Source organism: Myiozetetes cayanensis, unplaced genomic scaffold (genome assembly GCF_022539395.1).
Source record: "Myiozetetes cayanensis isolate MyiCay16 unplaced genomic scaffold, myiCay2020 scf2-11, whole genome shotgun sequence".
Classification (NCBI taxonomy): domain Eukaryota; kingdom Metazoa; phylum Chordata; class Aves; order Passeriformes; family Tyrannidae; genus Myiozetetes; species Myiozetetes cayanensis.
In genome coordinates this window covers 110,617,058-110,634,218 of record NW_026087411.1, presented here as the reverse complement: position 1 = coordinate 110,634,218, position 17,161 = coordinate 110,617,058, and the positions used below count along the sequence as shown (strand labels likewise).

The window sequence follows — 17,161 nt, the reverse complement described above, 5'->3', positions numbered from 1 at the left end:
TTTACAAAGAGACTTTGTGCTCTGAGAATGAGAACTTCACTGTGAAATAAAACCAAGTACGTCTCCAGGATGCTGAAAGAGATTCTCCTTGCTTATCACATCCTATGTGAAAAGGTAGGAGATTTTTCATGTTTTATTTGAGATAAGAAATTATTTACCTATTCAAAGAAGGGTTACAACTTGAACATATTATTGACCACAGGAAACACAGTTGAGAGTTGCTGTGTTCCTTACTACGTGCAGCAAACCAGGCTCTGTGAGATTTTCTTGAAGGATATTTCCTTTTTAAAGGAAGGCAGTGAGAAGTACAACTGTGGCTGAATGAGCTGGTTTGCAACCCAAATTGGGGGGAATAAAAGGCATGTAAGCAGGATTTCACACACAGAAATAGCCTGGGAAATAGAAATCACTCTGTTGATCCATCATATTTCCCTCCCATAGTGGGTGTGACGGTGTGTTCATGCCTCTGTATCTCCTTTTTTTTTTGCTGTATCACCCAGACCCACTGAATTAGGCAGCTCTGCTGGAGGCAAACGCCCATTATCAAGCTCTGCCAGCCCCCTGCTCTGCAGCAAAGCCTTCAGCCTCGGACACCAACATGAGGTTCAAGTTCCCCATCCTGGCGCTCCTTCTGGAAGTCATCATCATTGTTTTGTTTGGGATATTTGTGGAATATGAAAGCAAGAGGGACTCTGATGCCTTATACCCACGTAAGTGTTGCCGTCTAAGAGTTATCGAAGTTAGAATTTCTTTAAGCTAATCCTAGGCAAGATTTCTGAATAACTTATGAGACCTGCTGATACAGATAGAAAACAAATTCATTCTCTGGGGCAAATAAATTTTTCTGAGGTGTGAAAGCAGCAGGCTTCAAAGACAAATTCAAGCTGAGCAAATGTAAAATTCTGTAAGTACCCAACTGCTGAGAATTTCACTGTTCTGGGAGAGAAGAGTCCTGAAAATAGTTCTAGCATTTGCACAGCAGGTTAAAACTTGGAGAACTATGTATTGCTTTGAAAGGTCCCAGCATTTTCCAGAGATGGATGTGAGTGTTTCTTGCCAGAACTTCTATCCTGATAACTGTATTAAATAATTAAAATTATTAGAACATTAATCATCCAGGTTTTGAAAGGTTGTCTTATGAGAACATGGAAATTGGGCAGCATGTGCATCATCACTACAAAATCTTTGCAGAATAGAGACTGCACGAAGGGCCATAGTTTTCATGACAAGGTGGATAACCCCTCGCTCTCTTCCAAAGCAGTGGCTCCTTTAGGCACTGATGGCTTAGCCTTCAAATGTTTCTATTGATCTGTTGCTCTGCAAATGCTTGATGAAGATCAAGGAAAAAGCTTTTGGCCTGAGAAATAGTTGTTGACTTCTCTCACCCTCCTCCTCCTCACGCAAAGATAAGACTGTTGTGAATAAACAGAAAACAAACTTTGCAGAGCTGCAGACTGTTTTCCTGGCAGTATTGAAGGTTTCTTATTCTTTTTCTTGGCTCTGATGCCTCGATGACTTGTAGCCCTGATTGCAGTCCTGTTACTGAGGGTCACAGAAGTACAGAACTCCTTGCCTATATGTAGTACCCATGTAATTTTGAATGTATCCCTCACTTTGTCTCATTCTAACTGTCCTTTCAGTGATTGTTACAGGGGAATGTGATCTCAGGGTCTAGTCCTGTGTCATGTATTCTCACAGAGAGCCTTGTCTGGCTGACAGAACAGTGAATGCACAGCATTATTCAGCTCCAGAGGCAAGTCAGCTGATGAACATCAGGGGCTTATCACTCACATTTGGGTTAACTGCACTGAAATGCAGCAGTATCCCTGAGACACACGGACTTAGACTATGCCAGAGCCCCTTCCATTTCTGTGACACAGCTGGGCCACATCGATGATAATCAAGAGTCAGAGAATGGTTTGAGTTGGAAGGGACTTTAAAGATCATCTCATTCCAACCCCTTCTGTGGGCAGGGACACCTTCTACTAGACCAGGTTGCTCCAAGCCCTGGCCAACTTGAACACTTGCAGGGATGGGGCAGCCACAGCTTCTCTGGGCAACCTGTGCCAGGTTCTCACCACTCTCACAATGAAGAATTTCTTCCTTCATTATCTGCCTGTTTGAAAGTTATTCTCCCTCTTTTTCATAGTCCCTTTAAGTACTGGAAAGTGCTCTAAGTTCTCCCCAGAACCTTCTATTCTCCAGGCTGAATTACCCCAGCTTTCTTAGCTGAGATCATATTGAACTATTCCAGTTGTATTGAACTATCCCAGTTCCTAAATTAGGTGGCCTTAGCTAGACAGTATATTGGGAATGACTCTTGGTCCACTGTCACCCAGTAGGTGACACTTAGGCAAAAGCTATGCCAGAAAGCACAGTAACAGTTTGACAGCACAGATAATTGTACTGTTTACTGTTATTTTTTTTAACACAGCTATAGCCTAAAACACCTTTCCACCTACCTCTTCTCTGACTCTATCCCAAAAGAACATGACAACAACAGATACAACCACAGAACAAAACTGTTTGGGGCATCTTTGTATAATTTGGTAAGCCAGAAGGACGATGTTTAGGACACAGGACCTTTATATCCAATTTACTAGGTTTTCACCCCTCAAGAACAGAGGAAAGGCCTTCTCCATTCTCAGTATCATACCTCTGGCTCTGGTACTAAGCTGACTGCATTTTCTTGGAGTCCCCTTTACAAAGGAAAATGAAGGAAGGTGCATTGGATTCTTCTGCTTAGTGCCAGTAATTTAATAGTCTTACAGTTCTGTTGCATTTCTGAGTAAACCTCTTCTGGATGGACGTTGCCTGTGCCACACACATCACCATGGGCACTGTGTTCCCTGGGCAGCTCCTGGGATAGGCTGCTTTAATTTAATATCTCCATTTTAGAAAGGCATCAGAGAGAGGGCAGAAGCCTCTCAACAACATCACAAAGAGGTAATTTCATGCTGGATGCCAACATTACAGTATACGTTTTTAAATGTAACCCATGCAGTCAGGGACCACCTATAGTTCTTTCTTCCCTAATACCAGTGTCTAAAAGGTGTGGGAGGAATTTCCTGCTGTCTCCCATTCCTCCCTGGACAGGTAGTGTAAGACTGTGCTATTTCTGCATGCTGCCTCTCAGCTGCCCACACTGTTGACCTGTGAGCAACCTTCTGGATTGGATTTGGCTCATACAAACCAGCCCCTTTACCTCCTTCCTAGGTATGGCTTTAAGCATAGCATGAATAAGGGACTGCTTTTAATAAGTAGTACAGGTGGGAAAAGTGTTTTGGGAGAGAAGAACATGTCACTGTACAGGTGTGAATCAACCTGTGCTGTGTGCCTTTTGGCCATGCTGCTCAGTTTACAAGTAGAGACATAAAACTAAGCAAACACCAGGGTTGTCATGCTGGACTTGGTGATGTTGACCTGACAGAGCTCATTCCCCATAAAGAATGAGAATAAAAAGCAGGACTTCATAATACCTCTATTTTCACTTTTAAGACCCCTTCCTCTAAAATTTAGCTGTCTACAAAGTGCACACAAAAGCACAGTTTGCCTGAGGACCTGGCAGAAAATTAATGCTGTGGTTGTATAGGTGTATTAGGATGTACCCTGAGCCAGGACTTCCCCTGAATCCAAAAAATGATGTGTTCAAACTGCTCCCCATGCCATCCCCAAGGATGTTAACACAGCTGTACCTCAGGGGTAAATTTGTATTCTCAGAACTGCAGTGTAGGGCCTGATTTTGTATGCTTTAAACACCTCAGCACAATAATTTCAAGCTGTTTCAGTGGTTTTGAGCAGAGGAAAAAATGAAAATAATAATGGAGGATCACCACAGCTTTGTGCTCAGGGAAGGAGTGTTGAGCTGAGATCATTCCCAACGTATAGCTTTGCACTCTACTATTTCTACTGGATGTAAGTACAGGCATGGCAAACTGGATGGACAACTTCAGGTGCCCTGTGCCACTGGGATGGGAGAACAAGGGGGTGTGATGGTTCCTCAAGTACTCCAACAGGATTTCTTTAGTACTGGTAACCTGTATGCATTGTCCTGAGATATTGATCCATGACTCAAGGCTTAGGAAAACCAACGCATCCCTCTTCAGGGTTCTGTGGTTTACTACTTTAGGCAAAGCAATCAGTTTTAGTATAAACTGGGATACCACAAGCATCTTTATGTTAAGACTGACCACCTTGCAGTGGAATTATTATGTTGGTCCTGGGCAGCCTTGCAGAATCCTGTGCAGTGGTTTTGCTCAGGATCTGCTGGAGCATTTTTCCCAATCTTTATTTTCCTGCCTCACAAAATAGAACTACTATGCTTTACTAAACACAAGTAGTTACTGAAACAGTTCAGCTCAAATCAGACTGTTTTCTTCATCACTTAAAATCATTCCAGACCTACTCTTCTCTATAACAAAGCATGAAGGCAATTAAAGCTCAAGGTATAGGCTACACTAGACTGAATTTGTCCTCAACACCCATGAATTAAACTAGTTTTAATCAGGACTTCTAATTTACACTTATTTGTGTAAATAAGCTCAGACAGCTTTAAAATGTCCAGCCTGAGGAAGAGGCAATAGGATTGGGGATGTTTGTGAACCCCCTGCATTTCTATAGAATCACAGAATGGCCTGGCTTGGAAAGGACCTTAAAGACCACCCAATTCCAAACCAACTAACAATGCCATTGCTTAGATGCAACATAAAGGCTCTTCCTACACACCTTTAAGTGTTTCAGTGCTAGGTCAGGGCTGGAATATGATGCTGCAAATATAGAAGAGTTTATCAGGAATCTCCAGTAACTTATACTTCTGGGCCCTCTTTTGGCTGAACCCGGTAACACATATAGCAAAACTAAGGAATGCTTAAAGTAATTGGAATTGTAACTTCGAGCCAAATATACTCACCAGCTCAGTGTCTCAAGTTTTTTGTATGTATTGGCATCTAAGACCAATGTAATAGAAATTAAAACAAATGGTTTCTCTATACTAGAGGTTCTTACTTAAAATCAGAGAAAAGCTGTTATTACAGTGCTCAGACCTGTTTGGTTTAGAGTTGGTTAAATCACATAAAACTTAAGAGTAAGAAAATATTTTAACATATAAAATATCCATGTTGTGGTGATAAATTCCACTGGTATTAAAAGCCTAAAAAAAAAAAAAAAAGAAAATTAAACATAAAAACTTTAAAAAGTGGAAAAAGAACTAGCCAAATTTTAACAAAATTCATATTTGGAAAAAAAATCCCAAACATTTGAAGAAAGACTAAGTGTGTGCTGACTAATAATATTAATTTTTTAATTTAAACTTTACCTTAAAATTACTTTTTCTTTTATCCATGTAAATAACTCAATGTCTTGTACAGTAGTTTTTAGGGATCCCAAGCATAATGTTCTTTCTGTAATGATATTAGAATGATTTCTGTAATGATATTATCAATAATTAGGTGTTGCATTTCCCAGACACTCAGTCTTCAACTAATAGACTGGTCATGAAGTGGGGGAGAATGGATCACATCCATGACAGGACTCTGGAATTCTTTTCTATTAAATCCTCTTTTATCCCTAGCTTTCTACCCTTCCCAGTCACTTTTCATCATCATTACACAGACATGTTTTCCCTTCAGATTTTCAGGATGTCCACGTGATGATATTTGTTGGATTTGGTTTCCTGATGACCTTCCTGAAGAAATATGGATTCAGCAGTGTTGGCATCAACATGCTCATTGCTGCCTTCGGTCTCCAGTGGGGAACCCTGATGCAAGGATTTTGGCACATGCATGGAGGGAAAATCCAAGTTGATTTCAAAAGGTATACGTGCATTTACAAAAAAATATATTTCTATCCCTTAAGATACCAGGAGAAGCCATGAACTGCACTATCTATGGGATCAGACTATAAGTTCACCTAAATTTCATTAAGCCCTACTGTCCACCTCTCAAAATCCATCTCTCTTCATCTCTAAGGGGGCCAACCTGGGCCAAAGGAGCCAAAGGGTGGAATGAAATTTGAGGTGCCACGTTACGTGTGGGCTGTGGGTTCTGCAGAGATTGCTTTGAGCCTCTGAAGCTGTAGAAGTTGGAAGATTTCAGCAGTAGCACAGCATATCCTGCATTCCATGACACACAGGGTCACAGAAGAAAGTCTGGAACAGCATCTCTATCCACTCACAAGGTTTACTTCTACTTCCTAAGGAGTGATTTTCATGAGCATCACACTGCAGTAGGGTCTGAACACCGATCATAGAATAAGAGACCTCATGAGCAGTGTCTCCAGTAACTTTTAATCCCCCTCCCATTCATCTATTCTGCTTCTACCGAGGTCTCAGAGTGTTTTTCACATCTGAAGTTCTATTTTCTGAGGCAACCTGTAGACAATTTTGAAAGCAACAGCATCCAAACATTACTGCAGGATAAGCAGGAATACTATAAGTAGCTCCTTAATGCTCACAGGCAGGCATTTGTAGAGGGACTCATAATTTAGTGCCTCACTGTGCTCCAAGTTCTTGACAAATTTAGGGTTTTATTTACTTTTGCCATTCCCCAAAACACGTTAATGCTGAAGCTGCCTGACAGCTCATGCAAACACGATGCACAGTGGCAGAAAGTCACGCAAGACTTTCAGAATGATATAAACCATCAGTCTGAAGCTGAGATCTCCCTGTCATCTTTGAAATCCAAATGGCAGTCAGGGCTGGAAATAGAGGTGCTAGAACATGTCCAGAGAAGGGCAACAGAGCTGGGGAAGGGTCTGGAGCACAAGTCTGATGAGGAGCAGCTGAGGAAGCTGGGGGGGCTCAGCCTGGAGAAAAGGAGGCTCAGGGGGGACCTTCTCACTCTCTACAACTCCCTGAAAGGAGGGTGTAGCCAGGTGGGGGGGCAGTCTCTTCTCCCAGGTAACAAATGACAGGACAAGAGGAATGGCCTCAAGTTGTGCCAGGGGAGGTTTAGATTGGATATCATGAATAATCTCTTCAGAGAAAGGGTTGTCAATCAATGAAAGCAGCTGTGCAGGGAAGTGTTGGAGTCACACCCCTGGAAGTGTTTAAAAAAAACCATGCAGATGTGGTGCTTAGGGACATGGTTTAGTGGTGGACTTGGCAGTGCTGTGTTAACAGTTGGACTCAGTGGTCTTAGGGGTTCTTTTCCAACCTAAATGATTCTATGATATCCCTGCACATCTCCAATACACATTTCATATGCTTTTTCACTATAATTTCAACCAGTTAAGCACATTTATGGCATAAGCAGGAGGAAACCTTCCCACACTTATTCTTCAGCAGCTGGTAAGATCCCTACAAAATCTATCTGGAAAGGTTTCATTTAATTTTTGTCCCCAAAGTTGATCTTGATAATTTTATACCTGAAGAATTAAAGCTCTTATTAATGATATGTCATGTTGGACATTACAGTCTTTAAACTGCTTTTCTCTTTTTCATGGTTTTTTTTTCTTTTTTCTTACGTTCAGCATGATAAATGCAGACTTCAGTACAGCAACTGCTTTGATTTCGTTTGGAGCAGTCTTGGGGAAAACAACTCCCATTCAGATGCTGATCCTGACAATTCTGGAGATAACCATCTTTGCATGCAATGAGCATCTAGTTACCGAAGTACTTCAGGTACAACTATTTAGCAATAATTGTATTTTCTTTATAACAAATGCTTTCATTTTGCAATACTTCCAGTTTGCATATTCTACATTCTAGTTTCTACCATAGAAATTAAACCATTAAAGTCATCCAGACTTCTCCTTCATCAAATCTTCATCTTTATGCCGTATAAACTCTGAGGTCTTATTTTGGGTCCCTATTACAGGCCACAGATGTTGGAGCTTCAATGACTATCCATGCTTTTGGAGCTTATTTTGGTTTGGCTGTAGCCTTAGTGCTGTATCGTCCTGGTCTGAAAAACAAACACAAAAATGATGAATCCACCTATCACTCTGACATGTTTGCCATGATTGGTAAGTGAAGTAAGAGTGAGTGCTGATCAGTTGGTTGCTCATCCCTCTTCCCCATCTATTTTTAACTGATCACCTATTATTGCACTACATTCATTTTCCTAAGTATACTCCAAGAGGCAAATTCTTTATAGTCCAATGCATGCACCATATTTTCAGTGATACACATGTATTTATACAGCTTTTCCTTGGTTAAAAGAAAGGAAAGATCAAAGTAAAGATGTGTTTTCACTGTGCATTCATGGTAACTTCCTTTTTGTTAAATCTTCTGCTTTTAAACAGTATTTCCATAGAAATTCATCATAATTAAAAGGATTGAGTTGTGCCTGTCATGGTAATGACTGTTAGAAACCTGTGTGTCCATGAGATCTATTCATAGATTGATCAACCAGCTAAAACTATCAGTTATATCTATAGATGATAAAGGATTTGCATGTGAACTGTCTTGCTAATGCCTCTTATTCTGGCTGGGGTTTCACAGTGGTGGTCAGCTCTGGCAGTAAGTGGCCCATGACAAGGGCTCACAACATGTTAGCAAGATTTAACAGAGATCATGTGTCAAAATCCCAGCTGCCAGTGTCAAAAGCTTCTGTTTCTATTTTATTCTATTATTTCTTCCAGCATTTTGGCTAGTCCATGTTTCTCATTAATCATCTCCCTCATTTCTTGTAGCTACCTGTGTTGTGTTGGGTCTTTCCCATTAAAATGCCCTGAGTGACTGAATAGCCTTTGCTTTGTTTTGACTTGTTTTTCATCCAGGTACCCTGTTCCTTTGGCTGTTTTGGCCCAGTTTTAACTCTGCCATTGCACATGGGGGAGGCATGGCAACAGCAATTATCAACACTTACTATTCCTTGGCTGCATGCACCATCATAACATTTGCCCTCTCCAGCTTGGTGGACAAAAGAGGCAAATTCAGCATGGTAAGAATCGCATCATAACCTCTGTTAAATCGAGTCAACCCTCTATAAAAGAGTGTCAGGTGAAAGGTGAGAGTTCAGATATTTGCTCAATGGTCCTCCAGGAAAGTTGAGACCCTGGTGTCCAACAGTCTGTTAGCATCTCGTAAGGAAACCCTTCATCAACAGATCGAGGGTACCTCGATCTCACTTGTTAGGGGGAACTCAACAGAGCCAGGACCCCTCAGCGGGTCCTGCCAAGGTGTTATCCACCATCAGCAACTGCAAGGACTCACTTCAGCAGTTTATAGAATGATGTTTTTTATGGATACAAATTCTGACGGATTAATAAGGTTCAAAAGTTGTCGGTGGTTGTGTCTACCGCAAAAATGTTTTAAAGCAATTTACTGATACATTCATTAAGCAAGAACAAGCTCTGATACGAAGCAATCTAATTAATATGCTATGGGGTAAGCACAAGCAAAAGCTCTAGTCTTAAAAGCAGCATTTAACGTACTTAGAGCATATTTCTCAACCAAGGCATCCCTCTGGGAACTCAGCCTGTGGACTGATCTCAGCAGTTTAGGTGGAGGTCTTCTTCCACTTTCCTCCTAACCTCAACTTACTTTTATACCATTTTCTTTATATTTAGGTGGAGTTTGAGTGACTCCAGTCATACATACCTTTAATTTATGATTGGTGTATTTAATGGGGGGGGAGGTGGTTGTGGTTTGGCACCTGAGGAGGGGGTTTGACATGGTTGTTGGCTTCAGCAGCAGAACAACTTGATTGTCCATTATCAGACAGGTACTGTACGGTTTTAGCACCACAGTGTTTTCCCATTCTGCTGGGATTGCAATGGAAGGGGCCACACAGTCCCCACTTCATTCCACACTCCATTCTGTTCCTCTGAGCAGATGTTTATCGTTGTACTGGGGAGCATGTCAACCTCAGTCCATCCAGGGAATTACAGCTGCTTTTTACCTTAAAATTCTGAATCCCCTCTAGGTTTAACTCTATCATTCTACATAAGGGTAATTAGGCAGATTTCCAATGTCCATCTATCAGCCCAGGCTCTCTGGAGCCTTTGCTCAAACTGTGACCAGAATTAGAGCTTTTACACTTGTAAAAACTATAAAGTAAGTTTGGGCCCTGAGGCAACCCACTCTGCTTTAGGTATGTGGTGATTCCTCAGTGGGATCACTGTGTCTGGGAAGTGAAAAGCTCTCAGACATTATAGTGATGGTCTTACTCCCAGGGCCAGCTATTAGAGAGCATCCAAAGGAGGGACACAATGACAGTGAAGGGCCTTGAGGAGCAGCTGAGGGCACTTGGTATGTTCAGATGGAGGAGACTGAGGAGAGACCTCACTGCAGTTACAACTTCCTCGTGAGGGGAAGAGGAGGGAGAGGTACCGATTTCTCCTCTGTGATGACCAGTGACAGGACCCAAGAGAATGGCCTGAAGTTGTGTCAGGGGAGGTTTAGGTTGAATATTAGAGAAAGGTTCTTCACCCAGAGGGTGGTTGGGCACTGGAACAGCACCAAGGTTGACAGAGCTCAGTAAGTGTTTGGATGATATTCTCAGGCATTTGGTGTGACTCTTGGGGATGGTCCTGTGCAGGATTGAGTTGGACTCCAAGATCCTTGTGGGTCCCTTCCAACTGATCATGTTCTGTTATTCTGTGATGACCTGACCAAGGGGATTGAGTTCACTCTCAGCAAGTTTGCAGATGATACCAAGTTGGGTGGGAGTGTTGATCTGCTGGAGGGTAGGAAGGCTCTGCAGAGGGATCTGGACAGGCTAGAGAGCCACTGTATAATGTTCAACAAGGCTGAGTGCCAGGTCCAGCACTTGGGTCACGACAACCCCCTGCAGTGCTACAGTCTGGGGGCAGAGTGGCTGGAAAGCTTCCTAGTGGAAAAGAACCTGTGCTGCTTGTCGACTGATGAACACAAGCTAACATGTGCCCAGGTGGCCAAGAAGGCCAATAACACCTGGCCTGTGTCAGCAATAGTGTGGCAGCAGGACCAGGGCAGTGCCTGAGCCCTGTGCTGAGCACTGGTGAGGCCTCACCTCGAACCCTGGGTTCAGTTTTGGACCTGTCATTACAAGGAAGAATTTATGATCTGGAGCAAGTCCAGAGAAGGACAACGGAGCTGGGGGAGAGTCTGGAGCACAAATCTGATGAAGAGCAGCTGAGGGAGCTGAGGGGGCTCAGCCTGGAGAAAAGGAGGCTTAGGGGGGACCTTGTCACTCTCTACAAGTACCTGACAGGAGGTTGTAGCCAGGTAGGGGTTGGCCTCTTCTCCCAAGTAAAAATGTCAAGATGAGAGAAAAAAGGCCTTAAATTGTACCAGAGGAGATTTAGATTTGATATTAGGAACAATTTCTTCACAGAAACGGTTGAAAGCACCGGAGCAGACTGTCCAGGGAACATGGTGGTGGTACTGGGTTGATGGTTGGGCTTGATAATTTTAAATGTCTTTTCCAATCTTAATGATTCTATGGACACATGATGATTCTCTCTTGTCCACAGGACCTGCTGGACTATAGTGACATTAGTCCAGTGTTCAGGTGGACTTCTGGGTCTTATTGCAAAGACAATCCTATTTGAGTTACCTTATTACAAGAGCCAAAATAGGTCTCCCAAGGCAAGGACCTGTTCCCTGACAATCTCACAGTGCAACAGCACAACAGGCAAAACCAAACTAACTTGGTGCTGCCAGGCTGAAAATCTTTCATCTCCTTGCCCTAAAATCCAGCCCTATGTTTTCACTCACTTCTTTCCACCAGCTGCAGTTTTGTCTGAGCTCAGCATGATCAGGATCAGGATTTGCTGCTGTTGTAGGAGGCAGCTCTCAGTCACCCAGCCTGGATCCTCAAGAGATCAGATGAGTTTTGGTGACTTTTCAAAAGCTGGACTTCATTAAAGCAGCTTAGAGTAACTTTTGAACCAATCACAAGAGTATGTTACAGAGAACCCTGCTTTAAATTCCCGTTCCTTGTTCATTGGAAAAATCTCACCTGAAGAAAAGGAAAGCTTCTGTGTTCAAGAGAGCCTTCAGAGGCACTCAGACTCTGTTCCTCATTTATCACATCCCCTTCTGTGTCCCCTTTGCAGGTTCTCATTCAAAATGCCACCCTAGCAGGAGGAGTAGCAGTGGGTACCTGTGCTGACCTGGACATTCACCCTTTTGGTGCCATGTGCATTGGGGTCCTTGCTGGAATTGTCTCTGTCCTTGGGTTCCACTTCCTGTCTGTAAGTACTGGGGACCCACCTCTGCTCTCACTTTCCTTATTGCCCTTTGGATTTCCTGGAGCTCCATGCATTTCCTAGAAAGGGAGGATAGAAACTGGCTGATGCAGCAAACTCTACACAACGATGACTTTTAATAATGATTGGATTCTTGTCATTCTGCACTACTTTCTTTAGCACATCATTCTAGAGATCATGGAATTCTATAAACTCACTATAAACTGCCGATTTCCCCTCATTTCAGCCTCTGTTGGAATCCAAGCTGAACATTCAAGACACTTGTGGAGTCCATAATTTGCATGGTTTGCCTGGAATTCTGGGAGGTATCGCTGGCATCATAGTAACTGCAGTAACAGGAGGGGATACAGGGTGAGTTATAGAGAGATGAGAATAAGGGGTTTTTTTTTAAATTTTGAACATCTATCTTAATTTTCTACCTTCTTTGGATCTAATTGTGATTATTTTTTGGTTTTAGAAATACACCTTTGATTTAATGACAGGCGTCATATTCTGGTTTAAAAGGGATTCTTCTTAATCTCCTGCCTTTAACACACTGTTTAAATGCCAGGTTTGTTTCAGATTAAAAGTGCAAATAAAAATAAATAAATTAAAATCATCATAAAAAAGCCCAGTGCACAGAACCATCCAAATACAGACAAATATTTATTATGATTCTACAATTGCACTGCTGGTAACTGTAATATTTCAAAACAAATTGGCAAAACGGGCCTTTTCCACCATATTATAAGACAAGAAGAAGATGAAATGCTGGTCTTTTTGACAACAGGCAGAATTCTCTAAAGGCTTACAGGATACTAATAGCTTTTTCAAAGACCTTGTTTTCATCTGAAGTCTAAACCAAGCCAAGTTAAAGTCATGATTTTTGTCTTGTACACAACAGTGGAAGGATTTGTTGGATCTAATGTTCTTGGAGATCTTTTCCAACCTTGATGGTTCTAGGATATTTTCCTATGAGCCACCTAGTCCAGCAGGCAGCAAGTAGTTATTTTAAGACCAGCTATCAGTCTCAAAGTGTACCAGTTTTTTAACAGTCAGTGGTTTGTTTTCTACCCCTTTCAGGCAGGGTGTCCAGCTAACTCCTGGCAAGCAGGCTGCTGCCCTGGGAAGTACACTTGGAATTGCACTGGTGGGAGGAGCATTGACAGGTCAGTATGATGCACGTAGCAACTGAAATATGTGTGAACTTAGAGACTTTTCCATGGAGAATGTCAATGTATCAATAATTTCATGTGAATAACACAAAATAGAAGTAACTCACGATGGCACGCTGGCAGAAGCTCAAACACAGAAAAGCAGTTTTTCTAATATTTTTGTCTTCAAATGAAGTCCAGGTTGGACATAAGAAGAACTTCTCCACCAAAAGGGTTGTTAGGCATTGGAAGGGGCTGCCCAGGTGATGGATTTCCCATCCCTGGAGGTGTTCAAGAAATGACTGGACATGGCACTCAGTGCTCTGGTCTCATTAACAAGGTGGTGTTTGGTCAGGGGTTGGACTTGATGATCTCGGAGATCTTTTCCAATCTCCATGTCTCTATGATTCCATGATTCTAGATATCCTACTGAATACATGCTTCAAAGATACTGAGTTATATATATAAATGTATAGTAAGATGTTGTTCTGGATGGAATTCTTCTCCAGATTTAAAATTCTGAAGAAAAATTAGTTTGAGATTAATACATTTTCAATGAGGTGTCACATGTTTCCATGTGGTATTGAATACTTCCAAACAAAACAAAACAAAACAAAAACCAAACCAAAACAAACAAACAAACAAACACACACACACAATAAATAAATAAAAAAAAAAAACAGAAAATTTCAGTCTAAAGTCTGGAAAAGGTTTGAGCAACTGAAAACAAGCTCTTATTGATGTTTATATGAAGAAATCTGCATCATCCCTCAGAATAAATGACCTGATGTTCCAGGATGGTTGAATATTTCTGTAGATAAGGAAATGAATCAGAAATTTTAGCTGACTACCCAGGGCACCTCTGAGGGATGTTTATTTGGTCATTTTCTCAATTTATTGAACCTCTGATGCTGTTTTTCCTACAGGTGGTATTCTCAAGCTGCCCTTCTTGGGACAAGTCTCTGACCAGAACTGCTTTGATGACTCTGTTTTTTGGGAGGTAAGATACAACCTCCTTTGTTTTCATGATGTTGGAAAACGTACAGCACAATGCAGCCCTACTCTCCTGGGGTTGGTGGTTTGCACACTTGAGTCACCTTTCAAAAATGTTGCTCTGCCTCAGGCTGTGGACTTATCAAGGCCATCTTCAGGACATTTTCTGGACTTCTTAGCTAGTCATGGCCTTTTGAACAAAAAGTAAAAATACAACCAACAGATTAATATCTCAGTGGAGCTCTTTATTTCTCTTTTAAATGCTCATTGTATCTTCTTCCCTATTAGAGACTTACCCATAATTTAGACAACTGAATTTTATCCTTTATGCCAGGATAAACCCAAAAAGGTAAGGCAAGAATTAATACATGACATGGATTCATTGTAAATAAAATGTTGTGAAGCAAACAGGAGTCCTTGTTAGTTTTATTTAATGAATTAAATTCCAATATGCACCAACCCCACAATTTGGCTTTTGGTGAGAGAAGGTTTGCAGTCCAAGGGAAAGTTTTGAGCCAAAAGATCAGCTGCAGCAACGACAATCAGAAAAACAAAACAAAACAAAAAAACCCACAACCAACCAACCAAAACAGTGTTAGGGAATCCTCCTATGAAGAAAACTCTAAATTCACCAGTCAGAATCCAGAACTGGTGGTTCATTTCAGGCTATGCCAATGTTGAGAAGCAGACACATAACACAGACAAATAGAATTACATTCTCAGCACATTTTAGTCTTCTTTCATGGCAAAAGTGAGTGTATGTCTCATTAACTGAACTCTTCTGTTTTTCATGGCAGGTTCCAGAAGAGGAGAAAGGACATGAAATTCACTCCAGCAACCGTGATGAGAACAGCAGATTTGAAGCTGCAATGTAGAAAAATAATTAGTCTGTAATATTTGTGCTAATGAAGCTCTTTTCCATTTCTAATGCTAAGAAACAACACCCAAGTATTTCCCTTACCACCAGAGGGTTTTAAGAAGTAGCTGTAGATAGTTATATTTTTGTAATACAAAATAAGTTTGATTTTAGAGTACATAGTCATTACCAAGCCTAGGTGAATTAATTAGGTCTTTCTAATATACTTGTTCATCATTAAAATTACCTATATTTTATCTTCGGTTGCCACTGAGTCAATATAGCTATTGTAACAAATTTTGGGTTTCAAGATTACTCCAGGATAATATATTTAACTGCAAGATTTCTGAGTTACAATCACACTACATCTACAGCTGTGTAGAGGTAATCAAGAAGAAATTAATTGATAATTTTTGTTCAGATTCTAACAAGCTTTTCACCAGAGCATCCCATATTAACTTTTTAAGAAAGTGTGTTGTCTTTTTTTTGGATTAGGAGGGGAGATTGGGCTGTATTTTGAAAGTTGTTTATGACAGGAAAAAAAAAGTTGAAGTCATTCTCATGGCAAAGCACAGCGATGGATGAGCTATTCTAAGTGGCAATATGAGTATCAAGATTCATTGTTAATATGTTTGTTGAAAGGGAGAAAAAAGTGAAATTGTGAAAAATTTAATTACAGTCATAGATTTATTTAGACTGCTTCAGTGAGGGACACAATAAGGGAGTTGAGTAGGAGCTATGAAAATGAGGTAGTTGCATAATATGTCTTATTACATTCAGCAGTAATAAGTGAATTGTAGCAGTGGTAATTTAATAAATATGAACTGAACTAATCCTAGCTCCAAAAAAACATGAGTTGTTAGGAACTGTTTGGAAAGAAACCACATCCAACCTACAGAAGACTCAGCAGAGAGCTTCCATGTGGTGAGTCACTGACTTTGAAGTCACTGTCTCCCAAAACAAGAGAAAGCAAAAAGAAGAAAACTGAAGCTAAATTAATGTAAATTAACTCCACCTGAAAAGCGATGACAGTGGCTGCTCTGTTAAGAGAGAGAAAAATTGAGGCAGCTGAAGGAACTCTACAAGATGAGAGTGGCTGGGAGCAAACTCACATCACACATCTGTGCCCATGTGCATGGAATAATCCATGGAGAAGCAATGGATGGGAAACCTAACTGAAGGAATACTTCAGTGCATTATTTGGACATGGAAAGCTACCACTGATGTCTCAGAAGAACAAGCTAAAGTGGGTGAACTTTAAAGACTTTGTTTATATTAGCATCTTATTTCAAGTCTGACTCATCAAACTTAAGAGAAAATCTCCTCTCATATAAAATAGACACATATTTTCAGTTCTGCTGATGTATTTTTCCTTGAAGAACTTTAGAAAGATACTAGTCAGGGCTGTCTGATGTTATATCAGCTGTATACTGCTATATACGCCACATTTCTGCCTATGATGAAAACACATTTGTTGTAACACAATTTAGTTCAGATATGCTCTTTTGCAGATGTGCAGCAACTGACTCTGTTCTACCTTGTTGGCTATAAAATACCCTTTATCCTTTCAAAGCTTTCACACAGTCATTTTTGTAAATATGGAGAAAGTATTTAACAATGTAAATATTGCACAGGTAAAGATTTTAGAAGTGGTTTTGCATAATTTGCAAAGTATTGAAGTACTTGAAAAATATTGCATATGGGGACAGCCTTTAAAAATCTTATCTTTAATACAGGAATGTCACCCTTCAAAATCCTGTTTGTGGATTCAGAGGGTCTTTCATTCACCTTACAGAGATGAGGTAGTTTCACTGATTCTCAGTGTTGACCACATGGGAATGCCCGAGTGAGGAAGTATCACTCACTGTCAGCAAATCTTTGAGAATTATAGAATCATTAAGGTTGGAAAAGACCTCATCAAGTTCAACCTGGAATGGAATGGAATATCACCATTCCCACTAAACCATATTTTGAAGTGCTGTGTCTACTTGTTTTTAGAACCCTTCCAGGGATGGTGAGTCCACCACTGCCCTGGGGAGCCTGT

At 41.0% G+C, this 17,161-nt stretch overlaps 1 protein-coding gene across 1 annotated transcript; it reads left to right on the top strand.

The window, feature by feature from the left end:
- RHAG (Rh associated glycoprotein) lies at positions 1-16,689 on the top strand. The gene is made up of 11 exons (XM_050316340.1): positions 1-114; positions 501-710; positions 5,628-5,811; positions 7,468-7,618; positions 7,815-7,962; positions 8,719-8,882; positions 11,983-12,120; positions 12,362-12,486; positions 13,198-13,283; positions 14,195-14,268; positions 15,059-16,689. The coding sequence occupies exons 2-11, from the start codon at positions 599-601 to the stop codon at positions 15,134-15,136; spliced, it is 1,260 nt and encodes a 419-aa protein (XP_050172297.1). The 5' UTR covers positions 1-114; positions 501-598; the 3' UTR covers positions 15,137-16,689.
- The last annotated feature ends 472 nt before the right edge of the window (positions 16,690-17,161 follow it).

What these genes read in the sequence shown, in the direction of transcription:
- RHAG (XM_050316340.1), top strand. Translation starts at nt 599, where the DNA reads ATGAGGTTCAAGTTCCCCATCCTGGCGCTCCTTCTGGAAGTCATCATC. An exon ending in TTGGGTTCCACTTCCTGTCT is followed by an intron (nt 12,121 to 12,361) that starts GTAAGTACTGGG and finishes CCCTCATTTCAG; the next exon opens with CCTCTGTTGGAATCCAAGCT. An exon ending in ATGACTCTGTTTTTTGGGAG is followed by an intron (nt 14,269 to 15,058) that starts GTAAGATACAAC and finishes TTTTCATGGCAG; the next exon opens with GTTCCAGAAGAGGAGAAAGG.